Source organism: Euphorbia lathyris, chromosome 3, assembly GCF_963576675.1.
Source record: "Euphorbia lathyris chromosome 3, ddEupLath1.1, whole genome shotgun sequence".
Classification (NCBI taxonomy): domain Eukaryota; kingdom Viridiplantae; phylum Streptophyta; class Magnoliopsida; order Malpighiales; family Euphorbiaceae; genus Euphorbia; species Euphorbia lathyris.
The window spans coordinates 107,416,775-107,430,415 of record NC_088912.1 but is presented as its reverse complement, the minus strand read 5'-3'; the positions used below and the strand labels follow the sequence as shown (position 1 = coordinate 107,430,415).

Below are 13,641 nucleotides of genomic sequence, written 5' to 3'. Positions count from 1 at the left end.
ATGTTGGTAACAAATGTGTCTAAGAATAAGGGTTGAAAATGGACTTTAAAGGTTCAGTGAATGCCTTATAAAATGAGTTTTGAGACACAAAATAAGACGAAATGAAAGTCTAAAGTGAAGTTGGTTAAGAAAATATTTATATAAACATTTATTATCGAGGAGTCTCTCCTCTCATTATTGATAAATATAAAAATGTATAATAATTTTAATGATAAAATAATAAATAAAAATGAATAAGAACAGTATTATTAGAAATAGGCTTAATACACAAATAACCCCCTAAACTTGTCCAAATTTTGCAACTGCCCCCTCCCACTTTCAATTGTAACAACTTACCCCTCGAACTTGTCTAATTGTAATAATTTACCCCTTAAACTTGTCCAATTGTAAAATATAACCCCAAATTGCTGACATGGACTACAATTGAAGAGACACTTGAAATGCAAAATCTGCAACGCTCGCGGAGTATGATAATCAGATCTTTGGCGTGATACGAATCCGGGGAAACGTTTTTACTGTTGCTTCAAGTACGGGATAAATAAAATCCCAATTTGGGGTTATGTTTTACAATTGAACAAGTTTAAGGGGTAAGTTGCTACAATTGAAAGTTGAGGGGGGCAATTGAAACATTTGGACAAGTTTAGGGGGTTATTTGTGTATTAGGCCTTAGAAATAATATGTATTAGTCACTTCTTAGAGAGTGGATTAAGAGTTTAATATTGAGCATGAAGTATTAACACAATCAGAATAGAATAATGATTATTTGTTAACGTTGATTTCAATTTCCATGATCTGACAACTTTAAAAAGTAAACATTAATTTTTTGTAATTAGTTTTCTTAAATAAATTGTGTGAAAGCTGAGTTAAAATTTATATTCAATCTTCAAAATTATCTATAATAATATCAAGTAATAATTGAAATTATGTCAAATTACTATAGTTTATAATTAGTTGTCTAAAATATATAATTTTACACTTAATATTGACAATTTGTTCAATTTAAGAAATAATCTATCAAATTAATTGTTTTCTCTATCATGAATTTTTATCATCTACAGTTTACATATGCTTCATTTTATTAGCTATTGTAACAAATCACAAACATATTATGACGTAAAAACAAATAAAATAAATATACAAGATGGAGAAAAAAATCAAATATTTCACAAACATACGATTTGGGGAAAAAAAATATGAGTTAGACAAAAAAAAATTCTAATATTTCACACAGTTTATAAATATTAATCTTTAATTCTATTATTAAATCAGAAAAATTATATTTTTTTTAGAATCAACTGATATGCAATTGGTACATAATAAAGAATAAAATATCAATTGTAGTTTTGTTGAATTGTATTTAACGATTTTAAATTTAACCCGAAAACTTTACTGAATAAAAATGTTTGTTGAATTATATTTTTTTTTCATCAAGTCATTGTAGTATAGTGGTAAGTATTCCCACTTCGAATCCCTAGAAAAGCAAATTTTGTCCCTTCGGGGACATCCGATAAAATTGGAACGATACAGAGAAGATTAGCATGACCCCTGCGCAAGAATGACACGCATAAATCGAGAAATGGTCCAAATTTTCTCGGTATCCAACCTTTTAAATAAAAAAAATGTAAAAGCTTATTAAAACTAAGTGTTGATGAAAGAAATATATAAAATAATTATTAAATTAAATAAAAATGTTATTCTTAAATTTAAAAAATGTATAAACCAAATTATTCCTATACAGAAATTCGAGCATATAAAAGTTAATTACCAAAATACCCACCCAAATCTCATATATAAACAAGATGATTTATGAAAGAAACCCTGGCCTCCCAATCTCATATATCTGCAAGAGCTCTCCACCAACATTGTCTTCTTTTATTTATAAAACCTCTTTTATTATCCATCTAAGTCAATCACACCGATCTTCAGTCATCAAATGAACGGATTCTCTATCTCAATCATCAAATGAACTATTGCTTTCATTTACAGAAAAGCCGTTGTTCAGCCTGTGCTTTTCCACCAAAAGTATGTATACTCTCTTTGGCTCTCCTTTTCCAAGATTCCAAACTAATTTTTAGTTTATTTTTCTATCTGGCCAAAGGTGGTACTTAAATATATATGTATGACTTTTTCCTTTTTACTTTGAACTACCCCATTGAGTTTATACATATAATGCTTTGTTAAATTTGGGGTATAGTTGCAATATGGTAGAATGACTGTCTCAGTAGATCATTTATGTTGCAAACAAGATTGTTTAAATTTGTATTCTTGCTTAGAGAGAGGTAGACATATGTAAGGATATAGCTATTGAATTTTTTTTTTTTTTTTTATCAAAACCAATGGAGAAATATGAATAGATCTATCTTGGGATTATTAAGAAATCAAAAGAAATTTTAACCGATCTAGAATGATAGTAAAAAATCCAAATCCCTCTCGAAAACACATGATTTTAATTTAGTTAATTTTGTGCAGGAAAAATGACATTGAAAAAACATGAAGAAAATCAATGTCAAGATATGAGTTGTTCACCGGATCTTCAGAAACAGAAAGAAAGAAAAAGTATATTGAAGCACTAATTGCACAATATCACCGGCGAAAACAATTGACAGGGAAGATGCAGGCTAAGAAGTTGACGTTTTGTTAATGAATTTAAGGAAGATCTCATAAGACATACCAGTGGAATTGAAGATGATAAATGGGACTTGAGTCCATTGATTCAGCCACAGTTCTGATATAATTCCTGTCTGAATACCTTATTTGGTTGAAGGCAAAAATGAGAGGATATGCTGAATGATGGAGTTTGGCAGACCACTGATTCAGTCTTCTTTCTAGCCTCTTATTTCCATTTGCCCAGTCTTGTTTTGTTTACTAAAAAGGTCGAATGTTGCAGAACCTTTTACTATATGAAAGGACTATAAACTATCTTAGTATGTGGATATACAACACATTTAAGCTGCTCGGACTAGTGCTAATTCAATGGCTGCATATGGACTAGTGCTACTTCAACAGCTACTGTATATGTTTGACCATACAGCACATAGTCTCCATGGTTTTGCAATTGATCTGGGTACTCAAAAGAACAAAAAATGACATTCCAAAACTGCTTGTTCAATGTCATCAGCGAAAATTGTCCTTTCTAACAAGAGACTACAATTAAGTTTAGGTTTAAATTATTAATTTCTTGTTTAAATCTGTATTATTTCAACTACTAATTTCTTGTTGAAATTCAAAACCTAAATTGATCCTTGTATATTCAATGGGCTAGAGCTTGTAAGTAATCTTAGAAAGTATATTGAATTTGTTTAATTAGATCCACATTTACAATTAGATCATTGCCTAGCAATAACATTAATTTTGTTAAGAAAGACAATTTCTCATTCTTATTCATTTAAACAAAGTCCACATGAATCGCAAATAACATCCATGCCCCATATATTTATTTCATTCAGTAGAAATGTTAGTTTGAAAGTTTCTTTTGTTCCTTTGTTTTAATTAAAGAGGTTGGAAGCCTTTACCAACTATCCCGGGGCAACCTAACGAGGTCAGCACCCCCCAAAACCGAGAACAACAGGCCCAAATATTATTAAAAAGAAAATAATGTCACGAAATGTAATACAAAAGAATAGAAACATAGAAAGGATGAAATGAATATAAAGTAAAGAATAAAACTCCAAGCAGAACCGATTTTGCGGGAAGCACGGAAAATCTGTACAAATGAAATATGAGATAAAAGGAGGAGACTGCTGCCAAATTGTTGCCTTCACGAAAGATATGCCATGCGAACAACTGCATGGTGGAAAAAGTGTCAAGTAGTTAACCCAGTCCGGACGCAGATGCCAAAGAACCCGACTGGTCCGAGTCACGACCGTGGTAATGACCGAAGTAGAGTCAGAGTCCAGCCAAAGGAGGCAGATCCCTTTCGCCCTTGCTAAAATACCAAAAATGACCACCTGTAGTTCCGCTTCAAAAGGTGCGCAAGAGGAAAGTGTGGGATCACAAATGCTCTCGTCGGATGACCCCTTTAGTTCCGAAACAGCTGAGGACGTGACAGAACCATCAGTGTTAAGCTTCGTCTGGGGAGCCCAAATAACATCCAATACCCCAGGTGCAATAGGAAGGCGCAGAGCAACTGAGAGCTGATCCAAGACGTGTCTATCAAGAGTGGAATTAAAGGACGTAGCTTGGCTGCCGTGCAATGACTTCCAAATGGCGCTCCCAAGATCCCTAAGAAAAATATGAACATTTGGGGTGACGGAGTCAAACATAGCGATGTTTCTAGTGCGCCAAAGCAAGCACATACCGATGACCAAGCTGGCACCCCAAATGTCAGCAATTTGCGGACTAAATTGCTGAGACTGAAACACTTGTTGTAGTCCATCGTCAATCAGTATAGATGTAAAACAAAAAGCGACATGACTGCTTTCCAAACAACCTGTGCAAACCGGCAGCGAACAAATAGATGGTCTCCGGTTTCAGAATGCTGACAGTAGACACACCTTGACATGATGAACAGACCGGAGAGAGTCATGCGTCAAAAGACGTCGTCTAATGGCGCGCCAACAAGAAAATGAACGCAAGGGAGGAAGAAAATGTTTCCATATAAAATTAGCCCAAGGCACCCTAGGACGAGCTCCACGCAGTAAGGAGTAGAAGCTCCAAACCGTGACCCACCCCTTCTTTGATTTAGGCCAAACAAAAACAACTGAAGGGTGATATCTTTAATGCTAAGGATGTCCGAAAGATGAGAGTAGACACTAATAGGTAGCTCTCACCATCCCGAGGAATGCTCAAAATAATTTAGAACCGAATAATTGATCAAGGACGTGTCCCCAAGATTCAGATTCAAGCGCTCCCAAAATGAAGGGAGGATCCAGGAATCGGTCCAAAAGCTTAGCATTGAGGTCACGTCAATCAACCATAAACAATGCGAGTTCACCTCCTTGAAAACTCCCTTTAGTGATGACCAAACCGAGAACCCGATAGGTGAGCAACGCGGAGAGCAAGGGCCGGTAAGAAAACGAGATTTCAGAATGTTTAGGGGAAATTCTTTAGAGTCAATTAAGTCCCAACAGAAACGGCTCAGCATGGCCTGATTCAAAACAAAATAATCCTTCATACCCAACCCTCCTTCCTTAATTTCCTAACAGCACACATATCCCAAGAAGACGAAATTGTAGGTCATTAATTAATCAGATGAAAGCTGGAAAATCGAGTTCAAAATTTAAGACTGAAATGTCTTTTATATTGTTTGTTTGTCTGTGCCCGTGCAACTTAGGTAGCAGTTAAAAAATTATTGAATGTTACCACATTAAGTGAAGAATGAAACTTTTTTAGCATGTCTAGTAATTCAAACTTTGATAGAAAACCATGAACATAATAAAAGGTTATAGCTGGAGCACATTATATGATCATACAATTGTTTTTTTTTTTTATAGATGATCATACAATTGTTAAGTTGCTTTAATTAATATAATACTCATTCGTAATCTCCTAAATGATTATTTATTGAGGGACACAACAATTTTAGCCTTTTTACTCATTAAAATCTTGACATTGCGTCTCTATATTTCAGTTTCACCGCATTTATACCCTTTATTTTGATTATTATTGAAATTAGAATTTCAATAATAGTATATATATATATGTCAAATTTTACTAACAGTAGTAGCTTGAGCTTAATTGTCATGGTGAGATCCACACAAAATGTCTAACTAATTTTTCAATTATAAGTGGAAAACTTGAAGTCATCTTGTATAGATCTCTAAATAAAGTTGCAATTAACTTTGACTATAGTTAATCAACCTAATTATTGTTTTTTTTTTTCATATTTCCTCTCTGGACTAGTAGATATGCTTTATTGTTGTTTTAGGTTGTTTTATGTTTTTATGTCTTTTTTTTTTCGTTGTACAATGGTTTTAGTCTCTTTGTAGATTTGGTAAGGGTTGATTTCTAAAGTTTATTTTCTGGTTATAATTATTGTGTTTTAATCCAATAAAGTTATAAGTATTTTTATATATAAAAAAAAACTTCTATTATCATCTAATTAAAAGTAGAAAAGAAAACGAAAAATACGGCACTGAAAATGATCAATTACACTGCTAATCAATTTATGTTAAATAATACAAACTACTACTAAATTACAATAAGAAAAACAAAACCCTCAATGATTAATTTCACTTTCAATTCTGAAAATCAACCTAATTACTGATCAACAACTCATCGGAGGAAGATCAGAAGTTTTGATGGTGGGAGAGATTTTCTTGAAAAGCCGACTGCCGAAAAGCAAAAAACCAAGTGTATGACCAGCAACAGCAACCGAGAAGACACCACCATTAAAAGACATGACGGCCAACATAACCATATAGGCCAAGCCAACCCTTAGAGCATGCATTAAAGTCTGGATTACACCGGGAGTGAAATCAGAGGAACCAGGTTTTATAATTTGACAATGAGAAAGAAACTCAACAAGAAAGGAGAGAACAAAAACTAAAATTAAAGCTAGAACATACATTCCACTTCTAGTTCCATGCCATCCTGAGAAGAGAATTAGAGCATCTTTTCCCTAATAGAATGTCATGTGCATCATCATCTTATGATGTGAAGGCATTCCACTTGTGCTGTTGTTGTTCATGTTCATGCCTGACATGTCGTTATGATTACCATGATTCATGTCTGTTACTGTTTCAGCTTAATTAATTAGGCAATGGAGAGGGAGAAGAGGAAGAGGCGGATGAGAAGGAGGAGGAGCAAATCATAACACATGCTGAGATTGTATAGTACAATGATACATGATGGACTATCCTTCTAAGTTTTACTATGTACTCCACACACCAAACTTGTGCTATCTCTATTTCCAAGTCAATTCTTCTAAAATAACTAATTAATATATATAAAAAACTCAATTACATCATGATTCATAACACACTTTAAATTATAATTACAAGTCAATTGTATTTAAATTACAATATAATATTCTTGGAGTAATTTCATGTTACTTTGTCCCTGTAAAAACACACATTTTAGCATTCCACATGCTTGGCTTCTTTTAGAGGTTTTAAGACAACACAAGTAAAATTGCAGCTATATTGATATTTGAGTGAGTCCAGATCTTGTCAAGCATGTATGTTTTTGAATTAGCAAGTTAATTTCATCCATTCAAATAGTCTATTTAACAAACCTTTACTTGCTAATATTAGATTGAGTTCGTGTGATTTGTTTGCAACATATGTACAATTTTATTATCTTTATTACGATAACATGTAAAAGTATAGAAGGTACGAGTCATGTTACAAGCCCATTGGCACCTAGTCAAATTCCTTATTTTATTAACAGTCTAACAAGTGGCAGAGGTACTATTCCGCAAATTATCCTGTATTTATTTAATTTAATAATAGAATCACATCACATCATCACATGCTTAAGTGATTGTGCATCAAATTGATTGTGGAAAGCAACAAGTTTAAATCTGAAATACTGCGGGAGGGAATTCCAACATGCATACGTTATTATCCCTAAATCAGTTTCAAGGTTTCAAATCCAAAAGACATTTGTCTTTTAACGATTGAGTTTCCACAACTCCAATTTTGAAGCAACTGAAGTTTTGGAATCCACGTTTAAAGCTTTAAACTTTTAGATCGGCTTCAACAACAAACTGTCAATCTAAGACATTCCTTTTATGTGTGTGCCTTGTTTGGTTGCTGAAAGTTGGCTTGCTTCCTCTTTAATGAATTCCAATAATTGAGAGCATAGATGAGTACTCTCCTTCACCATTGGCAGCCCTTGATTTTATAGGCAGCAAATAGAGGACTATATTTTAGATCAATATTTTCTTTATCAACTTCTTCCACCCTTGGAGTTAGGTGCCTATCTTGTTGGTTTGAACATGTTATTATACTTCTACTTTCTATTTCTCTCTCGTTGAAAGAAGAGAATTTCCTTTGAAGAGAGACATTCGGCTCTCGAGGCTCTTTAACCCGATCGGTGGAGCCTCTGCTCATAACATGTTTTACATTTACCTGCATTAAGTGTGCAAATGAAATTTATCAATGTAAAATAGACTAAGTTAAACTTGAGTCAGTTAAAATTGCATTTCTTTCCAATTATAGTTTCCTGAATTCAAACATAAACTCCCAATAGTCAAGTAAAAGAAATTCAATAGATGAAGACGTGGAGAACAGGGCGTGAGGATTGAGAAACCGACTTCTTTTTATCTTTGTCCATATACTGTATAGACTAAATTAATGTTAGAGAGATAATATTATGATTTCTTTTACTGTCTTATATTTATTATATTTAGCCCTTTTCCTTTTTAATGTTTATAACACAACAAGGTTGAATACGTCATGGACCCTTTAAACTTGGCCAAAAAACCGATTAACATCTAGAACATTAAAAATGTCTTATTAGCTTCTTAAACTTGCTTAATATGACATGATTAGTCCAATATTGCTAAGTGGCACCATAATAGAGGATTTGGGCAAGTTGAGGATTATTCTTTCTTTGGTAATGCCTTTCAATAAAGGCGTCCTATCAGGATGTTAATTCAAGAACCAAAATAACCCATCATTACCTTGTAAGAAGCATGTGGTGCACGTAGAAATCTCCTGAAAACAAAACAAAACAAAAAATTGCAAGAACCATCGGATAGAAAACTTCAAAGTATTATGAACATTTGGACATACAGGTTTCAGTTAAAGTTGCAAAAGATCTAACAATCCAATACCTGAGAAAAGATTTTGCAGTTGGAGCAAAAACTTGAAATCCTAAATGCTTCAATACTATGCATTCCATCTTTAATACCTGCAGTTTATTGTGGTCAGCACTAACATCTTAAATATTGCAATAGGGAGCAAGAATAGAAAAATTAAATAATATGCAAGGAATTTTACATGTTGGTTAGTCATTTTAGCAAGAAACCGCTTTCATTCACCAATCCCCTTTTTCCTTGTAAACCTTAATGAATATTAAGACCCCAAAACTCCAATGACCCAATCTCCTAATTCTGTAATTCACATAGTCTAGTCAATCACAATACTATCATATTAAAGAAGCATTATTATTTTATCTTTATAGATACATATTTAATGTAGAGTTGTACACATGCTCACTCTCTTGGATATTAAGTAATAAAAGCTAGATATACTAGCTTCTTAAATTATAGATAACATTTTATATGAGAGAAGATAAAAATTTATGACATGATTCATTTCAAGAATTAACGACATACCTTCGCTCTAGAATATGTGTTGTCTATAATGAAGCAAAAATCTTCAACAAGTGGTGCACAAAGTTCTTCACACTTCCTTCAGAACATAAAAGGAAAGCTATTTAGTTTTATTTGATATAAAGCAAAATCCATTTACTATGACAAGAAAGCCAATTGGAGCAAAACTCTATCCTAACCAGAGTAATGGCATTATTATGCAAGCACTTAGACAAACATAACAGAACAAGCACTAAAATTTGAAGAAAGCTTTTTATCCTTTTCCAAATGCATAAAGGGAAGCCCCCATAGATAATATTGACTAAAGTGAAGAGTACGGGCAATAAAGGTAATAGCACAACCATTTCCTTACATGCTCCCAGTACTTCCACATGACATTCAAAACAAGCAGATTTCTTTCCATGAACTCCTACATCGGGTAATTGAAATTAGCATGTTAATTAAGTTGATGCTTTGTACTATCGAGTGAATGGTAGTGGACTGAATAGAGAAAAAGGAAAGTTAGGCAGCTTTGCAATGAATGATGAAATTTCACTATTACAAAGAAACTAAAATATGTATGAATTGCAATGTCTTCGTATAGAGAAAGTTTACCTTCTTTATTAGTTGATGGTCATAAGGTCTTCCATATACATTTCTAATAAGAGTTGCAAGGTCAATTCCACTAAAGCTGGAATCATCTACACTAACAATTCTTTATAGATTCCTTCAGAGAATTTCACTATTAACTTGGACAAACAACTAATTAGAACCTAAATCAAACTTAAAATCCATGTACTATAATACACCATTCAACCATTAAAATCACAGGCAACAAGTATATTCTTAGGTTCATGTTCTCTACACGAGTATATGCTTAGTCTCGTGGAAGGGTGCTAATAGAGAATACGAATCTTACTTTGTTAAAGGGGTAAATATTCAAATATTAAAACAGTAGCTAATAGAGAATAGGAATCTTACTTTGTTCAGTGAAGGGTGCTGGAATAGAGCATGCAATAGAGCAATTACCAGATCGAGGCAATCCATTTGAGCATTCATCAAGCCAGAACCTAATCGGAGAGATGATTGGACAGAATTTCTGCCATCGAGTATGAAAATTCCGATGAAATTGATTGGGATTGAGAAAAGTGAAGATGACCTAGAATTGGAAGAGCAATCCGGGATGGTGTGTTTGGGGGGAATGGATTGGAAGCACTGGAGATTGTTAGGTTTTCTGAAATATTACCCGTAGAGATTTGTCTGAGCTTTGGTGGAATTAGGTTGAGCTTTTGGAATAAAGCTTTTGTCTAAAGGTTTTGTGTCTGAGCTTTCTATTTGGGAATGAAAATTGGGGCAAATTTTTTGGAGGGATATTTTTTGGAGTAGGAAGTAACTCAATATTTGGGGAGGGAAGGGAATACTTAGGGCACTTGAACTTCTAATTTTTTTTTTTGAGAAATTATTTAAAGGAAATAATGAGAATAAAACAACTTAATATTATAGTTAATTAAAATAAAATAGTTAATTAAAATAATGAGAATGATGAAAAATGAAATTATTAAATTAGTAAAAAAATAAGTATTAATGAGAATGAAATAAAATAAAGTTAATTGAATAAAATGTTTTGTGAGTGCGATGAAGGAGATCAAGGATATATTTCTTCTGACTCAAAAATAAGCCTCTAGAGCACCAACTAGCTTCTACACCGAGAAAATAAGAGAGTTTACCCAAGTTGCGGATAGCAAACTTCCTTTAAAGCTGAGAAATAAGATCAGCAATAGCTTTGCTGTCATTACCAAGCACCAAAATATCGTCCACATATATCAGACAAAAAAGACGCAAAGAATTCTTGCGGTGAAAGAACAATGACGTGTCTGATTTGGAGCCAAAGAAACCCAAAGTGCGTAAAACATCTGTTAACCGTTTGTGCCACATGCGAGGTGCCTGCTTAAGACCATAGAGAGATTTTTTTAATTGACAAACATAGTCTGGATGCTTAGAATCAATGTAGCCTGGAGGTTGTTTCATGAAAACTGTTTCCTCTAAATTTCCATGCAGGAAGGCATTTGATACATCCAGTTGGACAATATCCCAATTTAGTGACACTCCTAATGATAAAAAGAGACGAACAGTGGCAGGCTTTACAACCGGACTGTAGGTTTCAAAATAATCAACACCTGTTCGTTGGTTGAACCCTTTGGCTACTAAACGAGCCTTAAAACCGTCAACAGTACCATCCGATTTTTGCTTAATTCGAAAAACCCATTTGGAACCAACCAAGTTTTGTTTAGGATGAGGAGGAACGAGGGTCCAAGTTTCATTACGAATTAGAGCATTGTATTCGGAAGCCATAGCTTGTCGCCAATGTGGACATTTAGATGCCTGTCCAAAGGATGTAGGCTCCTTGACATGGTTGAGGGCACGAGGTAGTTTTGGTTTGAAAGACTGAGTCTGAGATCTTGTAATCATATGGGAAGGTGCAGTTGAGTTTTTGTGTGGGGTTGCATTTTCTGAATGTGGCATATGATGGGATGGTGCACTAGTGGAAATTAAAGGAAGAGGACCAAATGTGGTTAAATCCACGTGAAGTGTTGGAGAGGAGGTATGGGAGAGGGCAGGTGATGGAGGGCTTGTATTAGGTTTGTCTTTTGTGAAATAAATAGTGGTAAGAGGTTCTGAATTTTTTGGGCAAGTGTATAATTGGACTAATAATTGATGGGGTTGTATGGGATGAAAGTGTGGGATGTGGCATGGGTAAATTTGATGTGGCTGATTTGATCTTTGAATTTTGTGGAAGGTTTAGAATGGGATTAATATTGGATGGGGGACTGATTTGGTCTCTGAATTTTTTGGCAGGTTTAGAACAGGATTAATAATTGATGGGTCTTTATCAAAAAAAAAAAAAAAATTGATGGGGGGGCTGATTTGGTATCTGAATGTTTTGGCAGATTTAGAATAGGATTAATAGTTGATGGAGGGGCTGATTTGGTCCAAATTGTATCAGTTGATGGAAAATTAATGGTTAGAAAATTGTGTGATGTGGTGGACTGTTGTGATTGTGGTACTGAGCATTTCTCATCAGATAACTTCGAAAACGGATAAACCTGTTCATCAAATAAAACATGTCGTGAGATAACAAATTTGGACAAACGATGATCGAAACAAATATAACCTTTGTGAAGTTTGTCATAGCCTAAGAACACACATGGTTTAGATTTATGATCAAATTTATTTTTTGTATAAGGTTTAAGCCAGGGAAAACAAAGGCATCCAAAAACACGAAGAAAATGATAGTCGGGAGCTGTTCGAAATAATTTTTAGTATGGTGAAGTAAAATTAAGTTGGGACGTGGGAGTACGATTAATTAAATAAGTTGCAGCGGCAAAGGCATAAGTCCAGAATTTATTTGAAACATTAGAGCGATGTAATAAAGCCAAACCATGTTCGACAATATTTCTGTGTTTTCTCTCAGCACTTCCGTTTTGTTCTGGGGTATAGGGACATGATATACGATGTGAAATTCCATTATCACGAAAGTAATTTGACAAAGCCATAAATTCGCCACCACCATCTGATTGAAAAATTTTAATTGGGCGATGGAAAAATTTTTCCACAAGTGTACGAAATTGAAGAAAAAAATTGAACACATCAGATTTGCGTTTCAAAAAATAAACCCAAGAATACTTGCTATAGTGATCTAGAAACACGACATAGTATAAATAGTTATCAAATGAAGATGTAGGAGCGGCCCCCACACGTCAGCACAAATTAAGTCGAGGGGACCAAGAGAGACCGAGTCAGATAAGGCAAATGGTAACTTATGGCTTTTACTAACACAACAAGAAGAACACAATGTATGATTAGAATTTGAAACTTTAATATTATTGAATTCAAGTAACTTTTTAACAATAGGAAAGGAGGCATGTCCCAAATGATCATGCCAAACAGATAGAGAGGCTAAATTAGCAGAACGTGATTTAGCAGAATCTAAGCAAAGTGAATATAGTCCATTATTACTCTGGCCGTGAAACCGAATCCTCCCCGTTGCCAAATCCTTAATCACAAAGGAATCAGAGAAAAATTCCACAGAAACAGGGTTAGCATTAGTGAGAGCTTAAACAGAAAGTAAATTATTTGGCGATTGTGGAACTAAAAGAATATCACGAAGTTGGTAATTGCAAGAACAAAGAGAAAATGATGAATTACCAACTTCGGATATAGAGAGTTTAGAACCATTACCAATTGTGACTTGATCAGGACCCTGATATTCTGAGTGGATTTGCAGATTACCTATATCCGAGGTTAAATGATGAATTGGGTTGGATAGGTTGACCATCACGGTTTAGTTTAGGCGGAACAAGTTCTGGCTATGTGCCCAATACCACGACAATTATGGCAAACCACAAGTTGAGAGTAGTCATTTCGGATGGAATTATAATCAG

General features: G+C 34.1%; 1 protein-coding gene, 1 non-coding gene and 1 pseudogene across 3 annotated transcripts; 1 reads left to right on the top strand and 2 right to left on the bottom strand.

Moving 5' to 3' along the window:
- Positions 1–1,488: 1,488 nt before the first annotated feature.
- On the top strand, positions 1,489–1,591 carry LOC136225334 (U6 spliceosomal RNA). The gene has a single exon (XR_010687053.1). It is a non-coding gene; the product is annotated as a U6 spliceosomal RNA (small nuclear RNA).
- A 4,614-nt stretch (positions 1,592–6,205) lies between these two features.
- On the bottom strand, positions 6,206–6,667 carry LOC136221544 (copper transporter 1-like; annotated as a pseudogene).
- Positions 6,668–7,361: 694 nt separating this feature from the next.
- Positions 7,362–10,609, bottom strand: LOC136224403 (uncharacterized). Of its 2 annotated transcripts, XM_066012730.1 has the most exons (6): positions 10,181–10,609; positions 9,224–9,299; positions 8,886–8,998; positions 8,720–8,796; positions 8,567–8,600; positions 7,362–8,012 (listed from the first exon to the last, which is right to left on the bottom strand). In XM_066012730.1, exons 3-6 carry the CDS (start codon positions 8,898–8,900, stop codon positions 7,761–7,763), a joined length of 378 nt encoding a protein of 125 aa, XP_065868802.1. In that variant the 5' UTR covers positions 8,901–8,998; positions 9,224–9,299; positions 10,181–10,609; the 3' UTR covers positions 7,362–7,760. The 2 variants fall into 2 exon arrangements, with proteins under 2 accessions (XP_065868802.1, XP_065868803.1); XM_066012731.1 differs by lacking the exon at positions 8,886–8,998.
- Between the last annotated feature and the right edge of the window lie 3,032 nt (positions 10,610–13,641).